The sequence below is a fragment of the Arachis ipaensis genome, chromosome B10, assembly GCF_059453495.1.
Source record: "Arachis ipaensis isolate K30076 ecotype BB chromosome B10, ASM5945349v1, whole genome shotgun sequence".
In the NCBI taxonomy this organism is placed as follows: Eukaryota; Viridiplantae; Streptophyta; class Magnoliopsida; order Fabales; family Fabaceae; genus Arachis; species Arachis ipaensis.
In genome coordinates this window covers 143,233,702-143,260,800 of record NC_142435.1, presented here as the reverse complement: position 1 = coordinate 143,260,800, position 27,099 = coordinate 143,233,702, and the positions used below count along the sequence as shown (strand labels likewise).

Below are 27,099 nucleotides of genomic sequence, written 5' to 3'. Positions count from 1 at the left end.
TTTTTTTTAGTTGAAGTTCTTAAATGTAAGTTAAAGAAAAATAAACTAAAAGAAAAGTAAAAAAAAAAAAAATTGTAGTGGCTAAAGATGATACACAAATAGATTTTTTATATAAAAAATACTATGTGGATATTAAAATTAGTCACTAAAATCAGTCATAAATATATTTGTGTATAAATATATGTGTTATTTAATTTATTTTCAATACTTATTTATATTTTAATATATATTTTATACTAATTAGTAGCTAATTTTAGTGATTGATTTTGGTATATACGTAATATAATTGTTTTTATATATACATATACATGCCCGACGAAAAATACAGTATTTATTATTTGTGATCTTTCTATGTTTTTTCTTTTTAATTATAATATTTTCATAATTTATTTTCGTTCTTACTTCAAATTTTAAACTTTTATTTTGTTCATCTTTTTCTTGGATTGAAATTTATATTAAGACCATGATTATCATAACAAAAACCCTCATCACCTATATATCCCTACACTATTCCAAGCATCAATCATTGGCTTCCTTTAGCCAAAGCCTTTATGTTTTAGCTTTGTTCGTCATCCTTGCTTTATGGAACTCTCGGGTAACAATGTCTCGCGAGCTTGTTGAGCTAGAGGCATGGTAGAACATGGGAAGTATTACAGAGATGTTGCTGAAAAAGAAAAACGTTACCAAATATTCAAAGAAAACGTTGAGTTCATTGAGTCATTCAATGCTAATAATAAGAACTTAACTTTCAAACTTGGTGTTAATCAATTTGCTGACCAAACCTTTGAAGAATTTAAGGCTTCATCACTTAATGGGAAAAAGGGGTCACTTGGTTTATTGGGGATGGAAGAAATAAAAACACCTTTTAGGTATGAAAATGTCACAGACATTCCTGAAACTATAGACTGGAGGAAAAGAGGTGCTGTTACTCCAATCAAGGACCAGAAAGATTGTGGTATGTAATTACCATATATAATTGTATTTTTCATGTTTATTTCTATTATTATTATTTCAGGTTAAGGAATTTCCGTGTATAGTATATGATGATGAACTGAGTTTTATATTTTTATCTAAATATTAGTCTATTAGATTTTTTTGCATGTAACATTTTTGAGAAGATAATTTTATATTACTAATATAAAATAATTCGATATTATATATAAAATAAAATTTAATTTGATATTTGGATATTCTTTAAACACATTTAATATGCATTTTTTTATGTATTGTAAAAACATATAGCTATTTATTTTCAAATTGAATGTTTTAAAAATAATGTTGAAAACTAAAAATAATGATGAAAATTTGTTTATTTTTTGGTACATAGATGAAATATAATTTTAAAACATACAACATATTTTTTGTTATATGTATATCGATCATATTAATGTATTAGCTAGTAGGCACTAATATACCTATTAATCTAATTATTTTTATAAATTAAGTATGTACAATAATAACAAATATACGAGCTAGATTAGTTAAGACACTAATATATAAAAATTTAATTACCAAAATGTTTAGTAATTAAAGAAATTTAACTAAAAATAACCATAACTTATGTTTAATATTATTAATTATTACAATAATTAATAAATATTAAATAAGACAAACTCTTATTTTTCTTTTTGTTTCTCTAACATTATTGAATTAATTATTTGCCAACGGAAGTTGATATTTGTTCTTCCCTTTTTTACCAACACTATAGGTAGCTGTTGGGCTTTTGCAGCCGTGGCTACAGTAGAAGGTATCCACCAAAGGATAAGTGTAGGGCCACCACTTTTATTGAAATTTGGCCAGCATTTAACCATCAAAGGAAAAATGATTAATCCTACACTATTAGATCTCATCTCACATCATTAAAAATATTGATAATGACTAATTGATGGCTAAACATCACAAATTCTGCTGCTCCCTAGCACTCCTCTCCACCAAATTAGCACAGGAAAATTAGAATCCCTCTCAGAGCAAGAACTAGTAGATTGTGTTAGAGGAAAATCTGGTGGATGTAGTGGCGGTTTCGTGGAAGATGCCTTCAAATTCATAGCTAAAAAAGGAGGGATTGCAAGTGAAGCAAAATACCCTTACAAACATGTTGATAGGACTTGCAATTCTAAGAAGAAGGAACCTGTAGCCTCTATCAAGGGCTACGAAAAGGTTCCTAAAAACAATGAAAAGGCGCTCCTCAAAGCCGTCGCGAACCAACCGGTCGGAGTTGACATTGAAGCCGGACAAAAGGCTTTCCAGTTCTACTCTGGCGGGGTTTTCACCGGAAAATGTGGAACTAAGAGCGACCATGTTGTTGCCGTAGTTGGTTACGGTTCAACCGAAGATGGTACTAAGTATTGGATAGTAAAAAATTCATGGGGCAAAAATTGGGGCGAAAATGGTTACATGAGGATGAAGAGAGACATAAAATCTAACAAGGGTTTATGTGGTCTTGCTATGAATCCTCTTTATCCGGTTGCTTTTGCTTAATTAATTAAGTACTCTAGTTCATGCATGCATGATGTGATAATAATAATTAAGCTAAATCTATCGTTATCATCATACTATAAATAAAAATAAAGGGCTAATTGTTATTATTATATGCATATGCATGCTCTTAATTTAAGCTTCTCGTGTGTTTGTAAGTACTGGTGTTATGTATGAAAAATAATCTTATTCTCAATCATATAAAGAAATGGTCCTTGGTATATATGCCATATATTCAATGCTTTTGTTTCCTCTTAGATTCTAGCATTATTATTGTAGTATATATATGCCATAGTCTATGATATTGACATTTTTTTTATAAAGATGAATGCTATATCAGTATATCCTAAGTATTCTCAGCTAAAAGGAATAAAAGGACAATAAAGAGCTTAATCATATGAAGGAACAATGTACAAACAGATTCATGTTCAGTACCCAAGCGAAGCTTATTTCATTCCCGTTATTTTTTAAGATTTTTTTTCTCTACATTTGTTATATCTAACAATAAAAATAATTGATAAAAAATAAAAAAAAAATATTTTTTTATACCTGTTCAGGTCCAGCCCAGCTGGCCCAATGCTCGAATCTGAGCGGCCGGCCGACCCGACGGGTTGACAAAATCCGAACCGGTGAACGATCCAAGCATCCCTCCACGAGGCACCTGACAGCTGGGGAAGGAAATTTTCTGAAAGGTGGGACTACCCATGAGGGGTTCACCCCAGCACGGACTATATAAGGGGAGGGTCCTACCCCTTCTAGAGGTATGACACCTATCCCTTATTTTTTTCTGCCACCTTGTATAAATTCTGACTTGAGCGTCGGAGTCCTTTTTACTGGTGGCTTCCCCCCACGTCGCACCAACCAGTTTGAAAGATCCTCGAGCCCTCCTCCACTCCCCACCATGCCAGTCTGTGAGATCCCGTCACTCGAGAACGATCCGGATCCAGATCCCCTGTCAATCTAGAGTATCCAACACCCCCGACCTATTCAGGAACCGAACAACCGAACAATACCATAAAAAATATACAAAAGACTGAAAAGAGTATATAATTAATAACGCTCTTTTAATGAGAGTGATTTTTGTTGGTGTTGGACCAACTTAGATAAAACTTGGATAAAAAATACTTGGATAAGTAGCATAGTTAGAAAATAATTCATTACCACGTCATATATGACTTTAATTTAAAAAAATTGTGATGGAAGTTAAAGTTAGTTTATAAACCAACTAACACATGATATAATTTATAGGTTGATTTCAGAATCTAAATTCTAAATTCCTCCAACTTCTCCGCGACTTCACCAATAGAGCCTCCATCTTCATGCGGGTGCTGAATTCAACACTCTCACTTTGTGTTGATGGGGATCACAAAATCTCCCTGCACTACTTCTTATGATTCCCATTCCGATTTATACGTCGATGTTCTCCAATCCGCTATCAAATCCAGAGACCCTTTTGTCGGAAGATCCGTTCATGCTCGAATCATCAAACACGGCCTTCACTTGGGTGTCTTCTTGATGAACAATCTCCTCAATTTTTATGCTAAAACTGGTTCCTTCTCTGATGTTCACCGCGTGTTCGCTGAAATGCCATTGAAGACCATTTTCTCTTGGAACAACATTCTGTCAGCATATGCCAAAAGGGAGAACTTCGAAGCTGCACAGCGAGTGTTTGATGAAATTCCTGAACCCGATTCTGTTTCCTGGACTTCAATGATAGTGGGGTATAACATGTTGGGTCATTTTGATAATGCCATTCATATGTTTCTCAGGATGATTTCATGTGGAGTGTCGCCAACCCAGTTCACATTTACCAATGTTCTTGCTTCATGTGCTGCAACTGAAGCACTGGATATTGATAGAAAAGTTCACTCCTTCATTATAAAACTTGGATTATCCAGTGTTGCTCCTGTGGCCAATTCACTTCTTAACACGTATGCAAAGTCAGTTGATTCAGTAATGGTGAAGGTTGTGTTTGGCCGGATGAGGTTAAAAGACAAATCAACTTGGAATACTATGATTTCGATGCATATGCATTTTAGTCAACTTGACCTTGGACTTGCCCTTTTTCAGGAAATGACTGATCCAGACATTGTCTCTTAGAATTCAATCATTACAGGATATACTCATCAAGGACATGATGTCAAAGCCCTTGAAATTTTTTCGCTTATGCTTAACAGTTCATCTTCAAAGCCAGATAAGTACACCTTGGGAAGTGTTCTGTCAACTTGTGCCAATCTTGAAAATTTGAAACTTGGGAAACAAATCCATGCGTACATGGTAAGAGCTAATATAGACATATCTGGAGCCGTGAGAAATGCTCTGATCTTAATGTATGCAAAGGCTGGTGGCAATGAAATTGCTCATGGGATTGTAGATATTACAGGTATCTCAAATCTTGATGTTATAGCATTCACATCACTGCTAGATGGCTTTGTCAAAATTGGGGATATAAACCTGGCAAGAGATATATTTGACTCACTAGAATTTTGAGATGTAGTTGCATGGACAGCCATGATTGTAGGTTATGCACAGAATGGTTTACTTAGCGATGCTTTGGATCTCTTCAGGAAAATGGTTAGAGATGGTCCAAAGCTAAACAACTATACATTAGCAGCGGTTTTAAGTGTCTTTTCAAGCTTGGTTTCTCTTGGTCACGGTAAGCAGCTTCAGGCAACTGCCACAAGATTGCAAGAAGCATCATCAATTTCTGTTGGTAATGATTTAATTACTATGTATTAAAGATCAAGAAGCATCAGAGATGCAAGGAAAGTATTCAAACAGATATGCTCTAACAAGAATAAATTGACTTGGACTTACATGATTATAGCTCTATCTCAACATGATTTTGGAAAAGATACCGTAGAACGGTTCGACACTATGCTGAAACTTGACATAGAGCCTGACCAAATTACTTATGTTGGTATCTTGTCTGCTTGTTCGCACGTGGGACTGGTACAATAGGGTAAGAGTTACTTTAGTTTAATGAAAAATGTTCATCACATTGAAGGTAACTTTTTTGGGACGTGGAACCGAGTACACCGCTTCATCAAAAGAAGAATAGGGAAAGAAACTCATCTTTATGGCAGTGCCAAATCTTATGTTGAGGTGTGATAGCAATCCAATGCTGGTTTGTGACAATTCAAATATTCAATGCATTAATAAGCATGAGTATTTATGCAAATGCAACATACAATTTTATTTTTATTTTTATTTTTTTTGTTACGATTAACCTACCCATTGAAATAGATATATTTTTTCCAATTCAGGTTCTTTGGTTAGTTGGAGGAGCAAGGTTATTCTACCTAATTTTTTATGGCCTTGCATGTATTCAAATTTTTTTTGTTAAGAGTTGCATGGGTTCTCTAAATGTAAATGGTATATCACGTTAACGCAAAATAACAATTTTCTGCTATATGATTACTCAGAAATAACTTAATAATAATATTTATCAATCGTGCCAATTATTAATTCATAAATCATAATCTTATATTCTAGTTGGGTGCATGCCAGAAGTGTGTTCATTTTTCAACTAACTCACAGGAATTGACTGCTAATCTGTCTAAATACACATTATGTTGTGACAAAAATTCTTAATTTAGCATCATATGTAAGGCTGGTTCCATAAAATTTGTGGTCCAGCTTCACAAAAAAAAATTGGTGTCCAGCATTACTCGATCATAAATGCAAATAAGCTAACAGTTGCAGATGAATTCACATCCTATATCCTAATTGGCTAACTAACCAGTACATATGATTTGTATGGATTATGGAATCATCATGCTAATGATGTATGATTCATGGGATGCATGAGGAAGTAAAGTAACAATTGGCAGGAACTAATTAATTTAAGTAAAGTTAAACTCAATCATCTTATATAATGTTATGTGACTTTAATTTGAAGATATACGGAGATGCATGGAGACTAGGAGAGGAGGAATCTTTATACAAGTTCAGCGTGATATTATATTATTAGAGGAATGTTAGGAGCAGCAACTTTTGTGATTTGTAGCCATCAAATAACCATCAATGATGGTTTTAATGGTGTGAGATTAATGTGAGATTTCATCCAATGGCTCACTTTTCTTTGCTGATTACATGCTGGCCAAAATTTAACAAAATTGCTGGTCCCCTAGACTTTTCCATATTATTATTCCAATAATAAAAGAATAAATTGTTAGTTAAGAACTAGGAGTGTGGTTGTTTGTCATGAATTATATTTCTTCTCTTGGTAGCAATTAATACATCTTTTTATTTATTAACTATGTAGAATAATATTAAATATGAGATTAGTTTAGATGATAAATTACTTAAATTCAAACTAAGCCATGAAACTAAAAATGAATTTATTTTCTAATTGACGAGTGCGAGCTCATAGAAGAATGTTGTTATTGTCAGTAGTTTGCGAAGAGAAATGGAATAGGAACAAGAGTCAGCTTCCATTCATATGGAGAGTAAGATAATTCACTAATGGAGGTAACTATGAACATAGGTACAACTAGGTATTTTACTATGTCCACAAAGAGATCAAGAATGAGTTGAATGAAGTTGTCCAACGCTCTATTCCACAGGAATTTCTTCACCGGCTCGAGTGAACTGTTCCAAAGCTTTTGTGTGTTGTCTGGTAATTGGTTCAATTTTATCTTTCCATGGTCATCGGATGAGATCTTTGGGCGTGTTATCAAAGAAGAACAAATGTCTTAACACTTAAATTCTTCTAAACAAAGCATGATGAAGCCTGCACAGTACAAAGAAGAGTTTTCAACAGATAAAGCCAATGCCTTAGCTAATTGTACCGTAAACTGCAAAAAGAAATAATTTCTAAACAGAGTGTAAATTTTATCAAAGATTCATAATGTTGAAACCAAATAATAACTGTACTTTTCAGATTCCATTAATTCCATAATACACAATCACAAACAAACAAAGAAATAATATATGTAAATAGTTATTTACACTTATCATTTGATTACTGTAAACTGTTTTAACAGAATGACCGAATTCAAAAGTGTAAATTAAGCCCTTTATTTTATTTTTTTTTCAAATATGCATACTGAATAACTTTCATTCATATTACAAAATAATATGAACACTATAGTAAGAAAAGAAGCTCTACCAGCAACGGAAACAATTGGTTTTGTAAATTACGCCTTAGTTCCTATTCTTTTTTTTCGTATTCCTATTCCTTTATATTTGCCCATTATAAAGCTAACACTCACCTTATAAAGTGTCATAAACTCGTTAAATTCCCAGAATAAGCAAGGCAACAATTGCCCATGGTGAAGGTAATCAGTTGTTACCACTCTTGTTGGCCTCCTGAAATTGAAATAAAATTAGGCAATTAGCATTATAATTTTGTCATAATAGATACACCAATATAGCATAATCAAGGGAAAACCATTAAGTCAACGAGTTCATCAAATGAACAAGAGCTCAGGCCTGTCCCATTAGCTTCCTAACACATTCAAACAATAAATCAAAATTTCTTGGCAGCGCATTGCAGTTCATCATGACACACCATATATTAATGAATATAATACTCAGTATTAAAATATGAACAACTAGAGGCACGAAAATTAATTTACCAGACAATACAGTATAAATTTGTTTGCATTTTTTTTTTTTTGGGAAAAGAAAGAGTGAAATATAGTAGAGCAAACTAGAGGCAGTGATATCATAGGTATATAATTATAATTATAGTGATAATGAAAAATAATTTTATTATCTTATAATATAATATATCATAAAATTAGCTATGCCAAATGAGTTCCAAGCAAAGCTAGAATTTTTACTGCAAGTTTGTTAGGTATCAACCTCACTTCATTCCAATCACATAAGCTATTCGGGAAAATGGGTAAACAATTGATCAAAATGTACCTTTTCCCAAGTGCTTGAAGCCAATGGATTAACAGTTGTGATTCTCTTCTCTTTTTTATTCGGTGAATCTAACAATGCTTTTGCTAAAATATTCTCAATGCTAAGAGTGTCATTTTTTTCCAAGTTTGAACACTGCAAGACCCAAACATAGGAAATATACCATTCTTATTATAATAGAATCAACTCAGTACAAAATTTGTAAGAACCTCATCATTGTGAAAGGTTTATCTCCCTGTTAATCCCATATCTATTGATTTCCACAACTGAAAATTCGGATTTTGTGTTTACAGAAAAGCCAATATACCTCGTGAATCAATAACAAAAAAGCTAATATACCTTAGACGACGTGAGGCAAGGCATCGACAGCCCAACGGTGCGAGACAGGGCGGCGAAGGCGGGACAAGGCAGAGCATGGGCGATAACAGGACGGCGCGAAGCACGAACAAGAACACAAGCATTTGATTGACTCTGAAGCATTCTAGCGCGCGTCCACTTGAAGTCAGACCTCAGGCAAACTCATCTAAAAAAGTGAATGATTTTAAGCTCCTGTGTACATTTATATATTTTCAGTTTAATATACTTGTAAAAATTACTCCTCAGTTTTAGTCGGATACTTCATGAAATTCCACTGTTTCTTCTACCAGTAATCCTGACATGAACATGAACCATCATTGAAATGATGAAAACGTGTGGAGTCTCTTACAATAATTTCTCTACCGACAAGCTTAGAGATATATTTTATGGCGGAATGACAGTCATTGCAGACTCTAAGGTTCTTCATTATCCTTAGTGTGGCATATCCTGGAGTATTTAACAAAGCAAATGCAATAGCGAGTTTTTCGCTATGGTGTCTAAGGATTTGTTCCTTCACTTCTTGGTCTAGATCATGCAAGACAGAATCAGTGTCTGGAATAAAGCCCATTTTCTTTATCTCCGTCCATATTTTTGAAATCATTTTATATATTGCATCTCTTTGTGGATGAAGCCCATCTTCAACCCCAAAAATATGGACCTTGTTCTGGATTTGAACCCAGCTTATTCCTTGTTCCTTCTTTACTGCTCTGTCCTTCATTGCTTTCCTAATCATAGCAGCATCTTTCCATCTTCCACAAGCTGAAAGCGTATTAGCAAGTGCCGAGTAAGCCCCACTATTGTTGGGATCAAGAAGAAGCAAATTTTCAGCTGCCACTTTAGCTAAATCCACATTTTTATGAACCCTGCAAGAAGCCAAAAGTGAACCCCAAGCTATAACATCTGGTTCAACAGACATGTTTTTTATAAAATGATATGCTTCTTCAAGCAATCCAGCACGCCCAAGCAGGTCAATCATGCAAGCATAATGGCTAGAAGTGGGTTCAATGTGATGAACATTTTTCATTAAACTAAAGTAACTCTTACCCTGTTGTACCAATCCCACATGCGAACAAGCAGACAAGACACCAACATAAGTAATTTGGTCAGGCTCTATATCAAGTTTCAGCATAGTGTCAAACAGTTCTACGGCATCTTTTCCAAAACCATGTTGAGCTAGAGCTATAATCATGCAAGTCCAAGTCAATTTATTCTTGTTAGAGCATATCTGTTTGAATACTTTCCTTGCATCTCTGATGCTTCCTGATCTTGAATACATAGTAATTAAAGCATTACCAACAGAAATTGATGATGCTTCTTGCAATCTTATGGCAGTTGCATGAAGCTGCTTACCGTGACCAAGTGAAGCCAAGCTTGAAAAGACACTTAAAACTGCAGCTAAAGTATAGTTGTTTGGCTTTGGACCTTCTCTAACCATTTTCCTGAAGAGATCCAAAGCATCGCTAAGTAAACCATTCTGTGCATAACCTACAATCATGGCTGTCCATGCAACTACATCTGGATATTCTAGTGAGTCAAATATATCTCTTGCCGGGTTTATATCCCCAATTTTGACAAAGCCATCTAACAGTGATGTGAATGCTATAACATCAAGATTTGAGATACCTATAATATCTACAATCCTATGAGCAATTTCAATGCCACCAGCCTTTGCATACATTAAGATCAGAGCATTTCTCACGGCTCCAGATATGTCTAGATTAGCTCTTACCATGTACGCATGGATTTGTTTCCCAAGTTTCAAATTTTCAAGATTGGCACAAGCTGACAAAACACTTCCCAAGGTGTACTTATCTGGCTTTGAAGATGAACTGTTAAGCATAAGCGAAAAAACTTCAAGGGCTTTGACATCATGCCCTTGATGAGTATATCCTGTAATGATCGAATTCCAAGAGACAATGTCTGGATCAGTCATTTCCTGAAAATGGGCAAGTCCAAGGTCAAGTTGACCAAAACGCATATGCATTGAAATCATAGTATTCCAAGTTGATTTGTCTTTCAACCTCATCCGGTCAAACACAACCTTTGCCATTACTGAATCACCTGACTTTGCATACATGTTAAGAAGTGAATTGGCCACAGGAACAACACTGGATAATCCAAGTTTTACAATGAAGGAGTGAACCTTTCTACCAATATCCAGTGCTTCAGTTGCAGCACATGAAGCAAGAACATTGGTAAATGTGAACTGGGTTGGCGACACTCCACATGAAATCATCCTGAGAAACATATGAATGGCATTATCACAACGACCCAACATGTTATACCCCACTATCATTGAAGTCCAGGAAACAGAATCGGGTTCAGGAATTTCATCAAACACTCGCCGTGCAGCTTCGAAGTTCCCCCTTTTGGCATATGCTGACAGAATGGTGTTCCAAGAGAAAATGGTCTTCAGCGGCATTTCAGCGAACACGCGGTGAACATCAGAGAAGGATCCAGTTTTAGCATAAAAATTGAGGAGATTGTTCATCAAGAAGACACCCAAGTGAAGGCCATGTTTGATGATTCGAGCATGAACGGATCTTCCGACAAAAGGGTCTCTGGATTTGATAGCGGATTGGAGAACATCGGCGTATAAATCGGAATGGGAAGCATAAGAACTAATGCAAGGAGGTTTTGTGATCCCCATCAACACAAAGTGAGTGTTGAATTCAGCACCCGCATGAAGATGGAGGCTCTATTGGTGAAGTCGCGGAGAAGTTGGAGGAATTTAGAATTTAGATTCTGAAATCAACCTACAAATTATATCATGTGTTAGTTGGTTTATAAACTAACTTTAACTTCCGTCACAATTTTATTAAATTAAAGTCATATATGACGTGGTAATGAATTATTTTCTGGGCTATGCTACACATCCAAGTATTTTTTATCCAAGTTTTATTCAAGTTGGTCCAACACCTACAAAAATCACTCTCATTAAAAGAGCATTATTACCAATGTTCTGAAAACCAATTCGAACCGGCCGGTGAAACCAGTTGAACCGCAAACCGATGATCATTATGGTTCAGTTATATATCAAAACCGAGAAAAATGAAAACCGGTATTGAACCGTTAAACCGGCCAGTTACCGGTTGGTCGAACCAAACTGGAACTCGGCCGGTTTTTTTATTTTGCCCAAAAACCTCAAAACGCAGCGTTTAGCATTCAGTAACCCCCCACAACCCTTACCACCAAGGTTCTGAGAACCGGACCGGTCATCAAACCGTTCCAGTCACTGGTTTACTGGTTTGCTGGTCCAACCGGTCTAACTGTGGTTCAACCAAAAAAACCGTTTTAGAATAAAATAATAAATAAATGAGAAAGTCTAAGGGGTCAGCAATTTTGCAATTTTGTTAAAATTTGGTCAGCACTTAACCATCAAAAGTAAAATAAGTAATTCTGCACCATTGGATATAATCTCCCACCATTAAATACACTTATGATGGTTGATTGATGGTTATATATCACAATTTCTGCTGGTCCCCTAGCACTCCTCTAAATAAATTATAAATAAACTTCCTAGAATATAGAAGCAGCTTGTGAGTGACTATTAAAAGAAAATGCCAATTCAAATAGTACAAAGTGTGAAGATATCAGATAAAGAAACCCAATAACCAGCACTATAATCACTGTTCCAAGAAGTCCGGAGAGAATGCAAAGCTAAATTAAAAACAGTAAATATAGAAAGTAACATTTCAAAGAGAGATAACAAGTATATCAATACTCGATACTCTTAATTGTTATTATCCTATTCCGCAACATATGCAAGCTATAATGTACAAATACTTCGTTTCTACTCAAATATCTGTACCATAGGCATATCTGCATCATATACTATTAAATTAAACTTCCTAATTGTGACTATAATTTTGATAAAATGGCCCTGTTTACATATTCCTATTTGTGCAAAATGGAAGGCAAGACTAGCTAGCTTTAATTCTCTTACAAGAAACTAGTATAAATTGGAAAACAAAAATGATAAAGCCATGAAATGATTCTATTAGTTCCTACTAAACAAAACAATTAGATCAAAACTAAGGGTGAATTTTCAGTATTAAGAAATTAACTGTGTCTCCTGAATCTCCAATTCAATTATGCCAATAATCCAAAGAGTTGACTTACTATACAATGAAGGAGTGCAGAAATAGAAGGAGAGATGAAGTGGTACCAGAGGGCAGAAAAAGAGTTAGTTTTCTTGTTCCTGCGAGTGTGAAAATTGAGAAAGATGATCAACACAAAGCAAGTGAAGAGTGGGGAGTGAACATCCACAACTGAGAAAGATGATCAACACAGCAGAGCCACAAAACACACCACAGCACACCAGAACCCAGAACCCACAGCAGTAGCACCACAGCCAGAAAATTAATAGCAGCACAAAATTAATACTACCAACAGCATTCAGCATTCTGCAAGAAAAAGTATCATTCAGCAACAAACAGCATTTGATTTGATTTCCATTTTTAACATTCAGCAACAAATATTACAAAACAGCAACAAATATTACAAAACACACTAAATCACACTAAACCTGAAATCAATAAAGCTAAACAAAAAAATTTCAATAATAATTTGATTTCCATTTTTAGCAGCAACAATAAAATTTCAACAAAAAATCCAGGAATTAAAAAAAAAAGCAGCAGCACAAAATCAATTATTTGATTTCCATTAATCCATTCACAATTTCACATTCAAAAATCAGCAAACAGAGCATAAAAGGAAGAGAAGAACCAAAGAAGTGAAAGCAATGCACTAACCTTCGATGGAGACACGAACGGCGACCGGCGAGACGACGCCAAGCTACTACAACCTCAAATAGAGAAGCCAGGGATGACGGAGACAGGAGGAAGGAGGACGCCGGGCTACAAGAGAGGACGCGGAGGCGCCGACAGCACGGACCGCGGCGGCACTGTCTCAGAACTGTTGCAGGGAGAACCTAGGGTTTTGGTTGGGTGATTTTGAACTTTGCTTCAGTTCAAAGATAGTGATTCACGAACAGGGGGTGTTGGGGGAAGAGAGTGAGTGAGTGAGGGCCAAGGTTCTGAAAACTGGCTGCTGCGCAATGGAGGGGAAGTGAGCGAGCACGAGGCGGTGGCTGTTCGAAGGAAACAGTGGTGGCTGTTCGAAGGAACGAAGCCGGCGGCGGCACGAGACGGTGGCTGGACAGAGGTGAGCTCGATGAGATTGAGAGGATTGAGGAGCCCTCCCCCTGACTAAGTGTGTGTGCGAGATTGAGAGAAGCTCGATTAAGACTTGGCTTGCGCGATAGAGTAAGAGTTAGGGATTGCTGGTGATTGAAACGGCGACATTTAGTTGCCTTCTCTAAAAACCGGCCGGGTCACAATTCGGTTCGACCAACCGGTTCCAGACCAGTTTTGAAATCTGCAATTTTACCTGTTGTCCGAACCGCTTTTTTCGACGGTTCACGGTTCAACCGGTTCGACCGGCCGGTCCGAACCGGTTTTCAGAACCTTGGTATATATACAAAAAGGTAATACAACAAACGTCATTTTTCATTTTTTTTTTTGAGAAACAAATTGTTTATTTAATTTTTTTTTTCTTTTTTGTGCATAATGATATATATCTGATATCATTATATACATGTCATGTTCAAAACAAATATACATCTCTTAAGAGATTATTTCAGACTTCAGTCCGTGTTAATTAGTGCTAAAAAATGATGTCGCATTCATAAGACGAAAAGAATATCCGAAAATTTTCGACTAATTCTTAGTTTCAATAGAATTCAGCTTTTGGTGGAACTAATTACGACTCTTTTTTTTATGTGATTTTTTTTTAAGATAGACTGGACAGCCTTTAATTTTAAGTATCATAAACTCACCCACACTACACACTCACATATATTTAAGGGTTCTATCTACTACTTAATCATTATCAAAATTTGAATTTAGATCAAGATTCTGAAAACCATACCAGTCATCAAACTGCTTTAGTCACTAGTTCACTGGTTCATTGATCCAACCGGTCCAACCGGTGGTTTAACCGAAAAAACCGTTTTAGAATAAAATAATAAATAAATTATAAAGGACCAAAGATGAAGATATTCCAAGAACTCCTATTAGATGCAACAGCATTCAACATTATCACATATTCTCACGCACATATACAAAGCCTTAACTCAAAGAACAACCACAGCAAGTGAGTTGGAAAGAAAATGTAAACACCGAAACAATCACAGGCATACAGAACATGTGAATATTATTATAGCAAACATAATAATAAAATAGCTCTTCTAATGCGTCTCCGAAAATATCCCAAATCAAGAAAACTACATAATCTGATCCACTTGATTCAGAAAGCTACATATATTAGAAAAATTAAGAATCAACTAAAAGAAAAAGAAAAGGAAGGCCTGGTTGATTCGATTCAATTGCCTGAGATGAAGAATCAAACAGGGCTGAGAAGCTGAGAGTTTAAATGTTAAACCTCAATATTCAAATAACATGACTCCATTATTGTTATTATTACACCCTTCTAATGTCACAAACTCAATATATATTATAGTCCGTTGACACTTGTGTATTCACAACTTGGCCTCATCATTTTGATTCATACCTTAAGTAGAAGAAAAAGTCCCAATTAGCTTTCGTTACAATTTTATCCAGAGAGTTGGGGTTTTGGTTCGGAGTTCATGCCAATGATAATGACGAGAGGGATGAATCCGTGAATCAGTAACATAGGCAGTGCAAATTTTAACAAAGTTCATCACAATTATTAACAACAACAACAAAAAGCACTGAAGGAACACTCAGTAATATAGACAGTGAAAATTTTTAACAAAGCTCATCACAATGATTAACAACAACAAAAAGCACTGAAAGAACAGTGAATCAGTAACATGGGCAGTGTAAATTTAAAATTTAAAAGTTATCAATTTAAAATTTATCATCAAATACAATCAGTGAGCAAAGCCAATCAATCAAGCACTGACTGAGCATTCTGTTCTGATTCTGTGACTGGGAAGCAACAAATTCAGCAACAAATTCAAGTTACAGCAACAAATTTAACAAATCCTAGTAAAGTCCTGATTTACAGCAAAAAGGCAAATTTATTGATTACCAATTCAGCAACACGCAAAAATACAAGGAGAAGGGAAATCTGAAAAAGAGAGAACACTAAACCAAAACATTAACCAATAATCACAAAACACTAAACCTTCACCCAGCAATTACAAACAAAGCCAGCAATTACAAACATTAGCAAATTATAAAACATTCCAAAACACTAAACCTTCACCCAGCAAAACCAGCAACTACAAACAAAGCCATCAGTAAATTTGAACAAAAAAATTAAGAGCCATCAGCAACTAACAGAGCCATCGAGCCATCAGTAACAGAGCAAAGAATTGAAAGCAACAGACTTAACAGAGCCATCGAGCCATCAGTAAATTTGAAAAAAAAAAAATTACAGCCATCAGCAACCAGCAAATACAAGACAGGTCCATCAGCAGCAGACAATTACAATTTACAAAACATTACAAGAAAAATGGAACAAAAATTGAACAACAATTTCAGAACTTCAAATGAAGAAGAAGACCGAACATTCAGAAATTAAAAGGAAGAAGCGGAGGCGCGGAATTGAAAGCAGGGCCACTAACCTGGGTTCCGTGCCGAGAAGCCAGCGAAGATGAAAACGACGTGCCGAGCTACCTGGGGAAGAGGAAGATGAAAACGACGTGCCAGCGAAGATGAAAACGACACGGGGAAGAGGAAGCAGCGGCGGCGCTGAGGACTTGGGGACGGCGGCGGCGATGAAGGGCTAGGGTTTTCCTTGGCTTCAGAGGTCTCCCCGGAGTGCACGAATGATTTTTTTGGGGGGGGGGGGTGTGCTTGGTTCACGAATGGTTCTGCTTTTTTTTTTTTTCTTTTTTCAAATAAACAAAACGGCGTCCTTTTGTTCGAACCGGCCGGTTATCGGTTCGGTCCAACCGGCCGGTTTGATGGTTTTTAAATATTTTTCTTTTCAACGGTTATAAATATTGGACCGGATTTTTTTATTGTCGATTCTCGATTGAACCAGATCGACCGGTCCAGTTCGGTCCGATTTTTAAAACCATGATCTAGATACAACATATTAAAAGGCACCATATATTGTCACTCAACCAATGTCCAACCGCTTTATGTAATTAATAATGTTCTGAAAATCGGTTTGGACCGACCGGTCGAATCGCGAACCGGACACAAAAACGGTTCGGACAATCAACAAAACCGTAAAATCTAAAAAACGGAGTTGACCAGTGAACCGTTCGGTCAAACCGAACCGTGACCCGGCTGGTTTTTGGGCTGGACAGCAAAACGCTGCCGTTTCCGCCTCTGAAACCCTAAATCAATGTTCTGATCCCTAATTGCCTTTAGCCCTTCACAATTCTCATCGAGCTTCAGAATCAGATAACGCCATCACAGTCTCACAGTCTCACATGGCCACACGGGTTCGTTGTCGAGCAGTCACCTCCGTCGCGCAGTCACCTCCGTCGAGCAGTCACCTCCGTCAAGCAGTCACCTCCGTCGCGCAGTCACCTCCTTCGACCAGTCACCTCCGTCGCGCAGCAGCCGTCGTTCCTTGGAACAGCCACCTCCATCGCGTAGCAGCCGTCGTCCCTTCGAAGGTGCTCCACCACTGCTTGGTTCACTCGGCGTCGCTGTCTCCCACTCTCCCTATTGCATGTTCAGTTGAAGCCTTGAAGGTGCCTTTGAGCTTCCAGAGTTCCAGGTAATTTTTTTTAGTTATGAACTTATGATTGTTTGATTGAATCATTGAATAACTGTTGCATGATGAACTCTGATACTATGAACTCTGATACTGTGAACTCTGTTCATTGAGTAGCTCTTTGATTTTGTGACATGATGAACTCTGAAACTGTGAACTCTGAACTGATCCTGCTAAACTGAACTGGATTTTGTGACATGATGAACTGCTAAACTGTGAACTCTTTGATTGAGTAGCTCTTTGATTTTACCTTGTTTACTGAACTGGATTTTATTGTTTGTTGAATAATTGTGAATAATTTTAAATAATTTTGGATGTTGTTTGTTATGAACTTGAGAGTTGAGATTATTGGGTTGGATTGCTGTTGTTGATTTAATAAATTGTTCATTGAGTGGAAGATGGAAACCTGCCATGATAAACCTACTCCTGCCCTGTTAAACCTGTCATGTTAAACCTACTCAATTCATTTCATTCTTGGCATTCATAACAAGGCTTTTAAATTCATTGCAAGAGTTGTGGTAATCTTGATGAAGCTATAACAATGTAGGCATGGATAAATCATAAGCTTGATATCTAACACACTTTATTCCACAAACAGAAAATTCACATGACAGAAAAAAAGAGAAGAAAGAAAACACATGAAGCTTTGCATGGCCTCTGATCTCCTTTGATTGTTCTGTTAGGCAAATCCACAAACAAGTCTCGCAAGCCACAAGGGTTTAGATAAGTGAGAGATTAATTTATATATAGAGGTATTAGAAAGAAGCTTGATTTGGAGGCGATTAATTAATAATGATGAGCCATGATGTATTACATTATGATAATAATGATGGTGGTGGGGTTGATGACTCTAGTACTAATAATAAATGGTTTTGAGAAGAACCTCAGAGATAAGAGATACTTTCATCTCGTTTTTTTTCTTTGCTCACAAGTTATATATTGTGCTGGTAGAGTAGGAGTAGTTGTATTTGCACAATAAAAATGAAATCTAATTGTATATTTATATATGATTGATGCTGATTTAGATTAAAGTGGTAGTGGGTGGTGGTAGTAGTATATGTTATGCTGCACCACTTGATTTTTATGGTCTAAGTAATTGATGTATCAAGGAAGCAAAACTGCGGCAAGTTATGGCGGATTTTGACAATTGATGACAAACTTGGATGCTGGTATTTTATGGTTGATTGGTTGTTTTTGTTATTTGATTTTTGAGTTTGTATTTGAATGAGATTATAACATTCTAGTTTATGTAGTACTTTTAATTTGGATGATATTTTAAAATTTATATTAGACTATAATTATGTTTTAGTGTATTTATTTATATTTTATTTATTATTTTATTATATAACGATTTTTTTCGGTTCAACCACAGTTAAACCAATTGAATCTATGAACCAATAAACCAATAACTAGAGCGGTTCGATGACCGATTCGATTTTCAGAACCTTAGTAATTAACTACTTTAACTTAATTAGGTTTTTTTTTTGTCATGAACTTAATTAGGTTGTCTTGAACTCTTTTTTTTTTTGGCGATAGTCTTGAACTCTTTATTATCCATATAAGTTACATGTGAAGTGAGGGGTATATTCCCCTTCCATCCATAAACAATGTTGATTAGCTGAACCAAATTGGGCTTAACCAGCCTTGGGATTATTTCCTGCCTTTATTGTAATCCCCTAAAGCCCAAATATTTGAGGCCCAGAGAGTCTGGTGTTGACTTCACCCAAAAGTTTTCAAATATTTTTGTTCGCCAATTTAGCCTAAAAAATCTATAGTAAAAGAATACCAAAAAATCATAGCCGAAAAAAAAAAAAACCTCAAAATTATCATGATTACAATTTTATCTTTATGGAAAAAAAAAAGGGGGTATATCTAAAATAAGCTCAACAATTATGAGTTTATTGAATAAGCTAAACTTATATAGATCATTAAATTTTATTAGATGAAAATCAAAGGCTAATATAAAAGAAGAGCATTGATGGACTCTAATAAATATAGATTATTCTAGTATATAAATAAATACTTTAAATAGCAATATTTCAAAACATAATAATTTAAACGGCAATAAAATCTTTTATTCTTAAATAATTAAATATAAAATATATAAATATAAAATATATGAGTATTTTTTATTTATTAAAATTAATTATTATGTAAAATTTTTTATAATATTAAAAAATTATATTAAAATAATATTTTAAACTATAACATAAAAATATAAAATAATTAAAATTTTATTTTATATTAATTGATAAATAATTAGATTATTATATTTAAAATTTATTAACTAACTATTTTTATTAAAGATATTAATTTTTTATAAAAATATTTTAAAAATATAATTTATTTAAATTATTATATATAATACATAAAAATATTAATTTTTTATTTTTTTTAATTTAAAAAAATAATATAATTTTAAATACGTACCTTAAATAAAAAAGTTAATATTTTTATACATTATATATAATCTTTTAAATAAATTTTACTTTTACAAATATTTTGACAAAAAATTATATTATATAATAATATATTTAACAAAGTAATTAGTTAATAAATTTTAAATATAATAATCTAATTATTTGTCAAGTAATATAAAATAAATTTTAATTATTTCATATTTTTACGTTGTAGTTTAAAATATTATTTTAATATTATAAAAAAAATTTTGCATAATATTTAATATTAACGAATAAAAAAATTTATATTTTTTATATTTATTTATTTTATATTTTTTAGAATAAAAAATTTCTACCTTTATACAGTAAAATATGTGGTAATCTTCTTAATATATATATATATATATTAGGAGTGGAAAAACGGATTGAATTCATCGAGCCGATCTGCCGACCTGCTAAAAAAAGTGGGTCAGACTAGGATTTAAAACCTGTTAAATTAAAAAAATTCGTTAAACCCGCAAAATTTTTATGCAAAATTTTTTTATAATATTAAAAAATTATATTAAAATAATATTTTAAATTGTTTAACTGTAACAGATTTAATATGTTTTCTGATTTCAATGTTATTATACTATTATAATTATTTAATACATAAAAAAGTTAATAGATAGTATATATATTAGGGGTGGCAAAGCCAGCTGGCCCGCCTAGCCCGCCCTGCTTTATGGCGAATTGGCGGGCCAGCGGACTAGTCCGTTTGACTTTTTTATTTTGAAAAATAAAATTAATTAAAATTAACTAAAAAATAATAATTAAAAAATTAAATACAAATAAAAAATAGTCAAATTATAATATAATTTTTTTATTATTTTTTTTATTTTTAACTTCAATAAAATTGTTCAAAATAATATTCAATAGAACCATCTTTATTTTAAAAAAAAAAGTCACATAGTTTAAACATATATACGAAATTATAACATAAAATAAATAAAGTCACATAATTAAAACATATATACATAATTTGGCAAATTTTTTTAATTTGACAGATTTCAAATCCTAACCCGACCCATCTTTTTAGCAATTTTGGCGGGTCTACCCGACAGATTCGACCCGTTTTACCACCCCTATTATATATATATATAAAAAGAAGATTATCACATGTTTTATTATATAAAAGTAGAAACTTTTTTGTTCTAAAAAATATAAAATAAATAAATACAACAAATATAAATTTTTTTATTCATTAAGATTAACTATTATGCAAAATTTTTTTATAATATTAAAATGATATTTTAAACTACAACATGAAAATATAAAATAATTAAAATTTATTTTATACTACTTGATAAATAATTAGATTATTATATTTAAAAATTTATTACTTAATTATTTTGTTAAATATATTATTATATAATATAATTTTTTACTAAAATATTTGTAGAAGTAAAATTTATTTAAAAAATTATATATAATATATGAAATATTAATTTTTTATTTAGGTATGTATTTAAAATTATATTATTTATTCTATTTTTTTTTTAAAAATTTAAAAAAAATAAAAAAGTTAATATTTTCATGTATTATATATAATATTTTAAATAAACTATATTTTTAAAATATTTTTATAAAAAATTATATTATATAATAATATCTTTAATAAAAATAATTAGTTAATAAATTTTAAATATAATAATCTAATTATTTGTCAAATAATATAAAATAAAATTTTAATTATTTTATATTTTTATGTTACAGTTTAAAATATTATTATATATGTATTATTTTAAAAATATGAAAATTATAGGTCTAACCAAATAATATTTTTAACAATATAAAAATTATTATCTAATATAATAAAAGAAATTAGAGAAAGATAGATTTAATGTATTTCTTTTTATGAAAAATACTAGAGGGTCATCAAAATTTATTATTTTTGTCTATCAATTAATCATCAATATTTAAAAGTATGAGATAAAGAATATTGTTAGAGTATTAAACTAAAAAAATTGAATTGATAACTAAATAATGACAAAAAATAATAAATTCTGATAGCCCCTAACATTTATTTTCTTTTATTTCTAAAATAGTCTTTCATCATATGTATATGAATAAAAAAAATTCTTTTTTTCATTTACAAAACTTAAACCCAAAATTTCTTAATTAAAGAATAAGATATTCATATACTCATCATCTTTACTCATTTTGCATTGTAATAATTATATATATTTAATAAATAAAAAGAAATTAAAAAATACTTTTATACCTACTAATTTACTAATGTATATATCTATCTATTAATCTATTAATAATATATTAAAATAGAGGCTAAAGTAATCTCTAAATACATTGTTCTCTTTCTTAAACCAAATTAATAAGTACATTTATGCCCACCAAATTCAAACACAACAAATTCATTCCCATCTATTTTTTCAATGTGGTTACTTGTTCGGCCTGTATTCATAGAGCCAATCAGCTCCCATCCATCCAGAGTTTATTCTAATGTGACTGGCTTATTAATACAAGTCATTATTTAGCCACAAATTTATTACCCTTAGGTGATACGAAACGTAACCCAAAATAAGATGAAAAATCAAAGAAAAAGATTCATCTACTTCAATTTGATTTCTTGATACAACAGCTAAGAAAATCACTCTACCTCATCTGTTCACACTCAAATTTCTCAAAGAAATTTAAGAAAATTTCATTCATCAAATTAAGAATAAAAAGTGGCTACTAGGTTTTAGAGGATTTTTATACCTCTTAAATTTAAAACCCTAACTCATAAGTTTACTAGAATAAAAATATGGGCCAAATCATAATTGGGTCTAAAACAAACAAACAACAAATAAATAAATAAATAAATAAACATAGAATAAATTCTAAGAAAGTGATGTCTCTTTTAATTCATCTTGACTAATGAGAGTCTTCAATGCATCTTGTAAAATAGTAAGATATTTGACTTTTGATAATCGTTAATCATTGTCTTGCCCAATTCTTGATACATCTTCTGAACACATGATTTAGCCATGTTTGCAAAACCTTCTTTTATTCTCTTAGTTGTTGCTCTTGTAATTGGACCAATTGGCATATGACAGTTCTCAGTTTATCCCATAGGGCTCGTATCATTCCCTCCCTCCTGAAAAAGATTCGTCACAATCAAAAGGAAATAGGTCAGAGACATTAAAAGTAACTGATACATTATACTCACCTGGAAGGTCAATCTTGTAAGCATTGTTATTAATCCTTTCGAGCACTTGAAATGGACCATCACTCCTAGGGTCTAACTTGTATTTTCTTTGAGTAGGAAACCTCTTCTTTCTCAAATGAACCCATACCCAGTCACCAGGTTCAAAGACAAGTTATCTTCGACCTTTATTTACCCGTTGAGCTGTCAACTTATTTTTCTTTTCAAGCGATTCACGTGCTTTCAAGTGCATTACTTTAACCTTTCCAGCTATACCTTCTGCATCCAAGCTAACAATATCACTCAAAGACAAAGGTAATAAGTCAAAAACAGTTAAAGGATTAAAACCATAAATAAGTTCAAAAGGAGAAAAACCCATAGAAGAATGAATGGTTCTATTATAAGCAAACTCAATAAAAAGGTAAACAATCTTCCCAAGTTTTCAAATTCTTACCAACAACAGCACGTAATAAGGTCCCTAATGTTCTATTTACTACTTCAGTTTGACCATCAGTTTGAGGATGACAAGTAGTAGAGTATAATAATTTTGTGCCTAATTTACCCCATAAAACTTTCCAAAAATGACTCAAAATTTTTACGTCACGATCAGAAACAATAGTTTGGGGAACACCATGCAAACGCACAACCTCTCTAAAGAACAGATCAGCAATATTTGTTGCATCATTAGTTTTATGACATGCAATAAAATGAGCCATTTTACTAAATCTGTCTACCACAAAAAAATGCTATCTCGACTTTTTTTTGTTCGAGGCAAACCAAGAACAAAATCCATAGAAATATCAACCCACGGATGCATAGGAACAGGTAAAGGGGCATACAAACCATATGGTAAAGACTTAGATTTAGCCTATTTACGTGCAATACACTTAGCACAAAATTTTTCAACATCTCTACGCATGCGTGGCTAGTAAAAATGTTCAGATAACACATCCAATGTCTTATGCACACCAAAATGACCCATCAAACCCATTATGTGATTCAAGAACAAGTAAGTCCCACATAGAACAAGCAGGCACACAAATTCTATTACCACAAAACAGAAAACTTTCATATCTATAAAATTTGTTAAATGCACTATGTTCACAATAGGCATAAATAGCAGAAAAGTCAGAATCAGTGACATACAACTCCTTTAAAAACTCAAACCCCAATAACTTAGAAGTAAGTGTAGTAATCAAAGCATACCTCCGAGATAAAGCATTAGCAACAACATTATCTTTACCTTGTTTAAAGGCAATCACATAGGGAAATGCTTTAATAAATTTCAGCTATTTAGCATGTCTTTTATCAAGCTTACCTTGTCCTTTTAAGTGCTTCAAAGATTCATGATTCGTGTGAATCACAAACTCCTTAGGTAAAAGAGGTAGTGTTGCCAAACCTCTAAAGCCCAAACCAAAGTATATAATTCTTTGTCATATGTTGAATATTTACGCTGAGCTAAATTTAACTTTTTACTGAAGAAGGCAATGACTCATTTTTCCTGCATTAAAACATGGGGTATTGACTTCATGGGGCCTTTCCCACCATCATATTCAAACACTTATATCCTGGTGGTGGCAGTAGACTATGTATCTAAATGGGTAGAGGCAATTGCAACACCCACTAATGATACTAAGACAGTGCTGAAGTTCCTCCAGAAGCATATCTTCAGCAGGTTTGGTGTCCCTAGAATACTGATCAGTGATGGAGGCACTCATTTCTGCAATAAACAGCTTGACTCTGCTCTGATCCGATATGGAATTAACCACAAAGTGGCAACTCCGTATCATCCACAGACAAATGGGCAGGCTGAAGTCTCAAATAGAGAACTAAAATAAATCCTGGAACGGACTGTAAATACCCGTAGAAGGGATTGGACAAGAAGTCTGGATGATGCTCTGTGGGCATACAGAACCGCATTCAAGACTCCTATAGGGACCTCCCCATACCAGCTTGTGTATGGCAAAGCCTGTCATCTACCAGTGGAACTGGAACACAAGGCCTACTGGGCAACCAGGTTCCTAAACCTTGATGCTAAGGTAGCTGGAGAGAAAAGATTACTCCAGTTGAATGAGCTGGAGGAGTTTAGACTCAATGCTTTTGAAAATGCTAAAATTTATAAGGAAAAAGTAAAAAAGTGGCATGATAGAAAGCTGTCATCTAGAGTCTTTGAGCCAGGGCAGAAGGTTCTGCTGTTTAACTCTAAGCTCATATTGTTCCCTGGGAAATTGAAATCCAGGTGGAGGGGACCATATGTGATTACAAGTGTGTCACCATATGGATATGTAGAGCTTCAGGATATGGACTCTGAGAAAAAGTTCATTGTTAATGGACAGCGAGTCAAGCACTATCTTGAAGGCAATGTTGAGCAAGAATGCTCAAGACTGAGACTGGATTAAAGCTCAGTAAAGTCCAGCTAAAGACAGTAAAGAAGCGTTTGCTAGGAGGCAACCCAGCCATTAAATATATATATATATATATATATATATATATATATATATATTAGATGTTCATAAATCATATGAGTTTATTTAATTTTGTTATTCATGTTTGTTAATACATTTCAGTAAATAATACAGAAAAATGAAGGTTCAGAACATAAAGCAGAAGAATCACAGAGAAAAAGAGCCCACTGGCGTCAAAACGCCAGTAAAGAGGAATTTTGGACGTTAAACGCCAGAATGGCTATCATTCTGGGCATTTAACGCCAGTAAAAGTATCATTCTGGGCGTTCAGAAAAACGCCCAGTAACAAAAGATTTCTGGCGTTTAACGCCAGCCAGGTACGCTCAAAGTGGCCACCAGATGGGCGTTAAACGCTAGAATGGCTATCATTCTGGGCGTTTAACACTAGAACAACAAGTGGGATGTAATTTCGTTTCCAATTCAATTTTTTTTCGAATTTTCATGTTTTAATTCATAATTTTTTGCATAAAAATGTTACAAATATTCATCTTTCCATTTCCATTTCAAAAATTAATAATATTATAAGTTCTTTTTAATTCTTTTTCAAATTCTTTTCAATTCTTTTTCAAAACGTTTTAAAACTCATTTTTTCTTTCCAATCTTTTTCCAAATCTTTTTAATTCATCCATATTATCTTTTAATTCTTAGATGCATTAACAAAAATTCAGATTTCACTTTCTCATATCTTTTTTATATCTTTTAAATTTCAAAATCGTATCTTTTTCATATCATGTCTATCTTTTATCAATCATATCTTTCTCTCATATCTTTTTCTAAAAATTCGAAACCCACCCCTCCCTTTCAAATACACATTCGACCAACCTCCTTAGCCCATTATTCGAATCCTTCTCTCTCTCTATTCCTCTTCTTTCTTTTCTTTTGCTTGAGGACAAGCAAACCTCTAAGTTTAGTGTGATTTTCCGTGATCACTGACCAAGATCATGGCCCCTAAAGGAAAACAAACCACTCCAAGAGGCAAGAAAAAAATAATCCAAAACTACCTTGGATGCATGAGATGTTCTGCACCAAAGAACATGCAGACCATTATTTCAAAATTGTGTGCAGAAAATTAGTGATCCCAGAAGTTAAATTCGATCTGAAAGAAGACGAACATCCGGAGATCCAAGAGCAGATTCGAAACAGAGGCTGGGAAGTCCTAGCTAATCCTGAGATGAATGTGGGAAGAAACATGGTCCTAGAATTCTATGCAAATCTGTGGCTGACAGATAAGCAAAGAATGGAGGGAACTACCTTCCACACTTTTTGGACTATGGTCAGAGGGAAGGTTATTTACTTCCACCTTGACAAAGTAAGAGAAGTCCTCAAACTTCCTCAACTACAAGATGATCCAGAATCCTTTAATAGGAGAATGGCTAAGGACAAAAAGCTAGATCAAGTTCTAGAGGACATATGCCTCCCTAGAACCAAGTGGATAACCAACTCAAAAGGTGTTCTAAACCAACTGAAGAGAGGAGATCTCAAACCGGTTGCTAGGGACTGGATGGATTTCATTGGGCGTTCTATACTTTCCACCAGTAACTGCTCTGAAGTCACTGTCAAAAGAGCAGTAATGATTCACTGTATTATGCTGGGAAAAAAAGTGGAGGTCATCAGTTGATTCCTT

At 33.6% G+C, this 27,099-nt stretch overlaps 2 protein-coding genes, 1 long non-coding RNA gene and 2 pseudogenes across 10 annotated transcripts; 4 read left to right on the top strand and 1 right to left on the bottom strand.

Moving 5' to 3' along the window:
* The first annotated feature begins 463 nt into the window (after window positions 1-463).
* LOC107621365 (senescence-specific cysteine protease SAG39 pseudogene) lies at window positions 464-2,570 on the top strand (annotated as a pseudogene).
* Window positions 2,571-3,743: 1,173 nt separating this feature from the next.
* Window positions 3,744-5,906, top strand: LOC107621366 (pentatricopeptide repeat-containing protein At2g22070 pseudogene; annotated as a pseudogene).
* On the top strand, window positions 4,642-5,536 carry LOC148581980 (pentatricopeptide repeat-containing protein At2g22070-like). The gene is made up of 4 exons (XM_088494784.1): window positions 4,642-4,858; window positions 4,997-5,188; window positions 5,303-5,427; window positions 5,483-5,536. The coding sequence occupies exons 1-4, from the start codon at window positions 4,642-4,644 to the stop codon at window positions 5,534-5,536; spliced, it is 588 nt and encodes a 195-aa protein (XP_088350910.1).
* An 895-nt stretch (window positions 5,907-6,801) lies between the features above and the next one.
* LOC107622722 (pentatricopeptide repeat-containing protein At2g22070-like) lies at window positions 6,802-16,569 on the bottom strand. 8 transcript variants are annotated; one of them, XM_088484757.1, is made up of 7 exons: window positions 16,319-16,569; window positions 13,458-14,171; window positions 12,872-13,109; window positions 8,686-11,459; window positions 8,350-8,481; window positions 7,692-7,788; window positions 6,802-7,210 (listed from the first exon to the last, which is right to left on the bottom strand). In XM_088484757.1, exon 4 carries the CDS (start codon window positions 11,351-11,353, stop codon window positions 8,987-8,989), a length of 2,367 nt encoding a protein of 788 aa, XP_088340883.1. In that variant the 5' UTR covers window positions 11,354-11,459; window positions 12,872-13,109; window positions 13,458-14,171; window positions 16,319-16,569; the 3' UTR covers window positions 6,802-7,210; window positions 7,692-7,788; window positions 8,350-8,481; window positions 8,686-8,986. The 8 variants fall into 8 exon arrangements, with proteins under 8 accessions (XP_088340883.1, XP_088340892.1, XP_088340882.1 ...); XM_088484766.1 differs by having other exon boundaries at window positions 12,872-12,904; window positions 16,319-16,553; XM_088484756.1 differs by lacking the exon at window positions 13,458-14,171 and having other exon boundaries at window positions 16,319-16,563.
* A 496-nt stretch (window positions 16,570-17,065) lies between these two features.
* On the top strand, window positions 17,066-18,722 carry LOC148581979 (uncharacterized). The gene is made up of 2 exons (XR_015881002.1): window positions 17,066-17,430; window positions 18,026-18,722. It is a non-coding gene; the product is annotated as an uncharacterized LOC148581979 (long non-coding RNA).
* The last annotated feature ends 8,377 nt before the right edge of the window (window positions 18,723-27,099 follow it).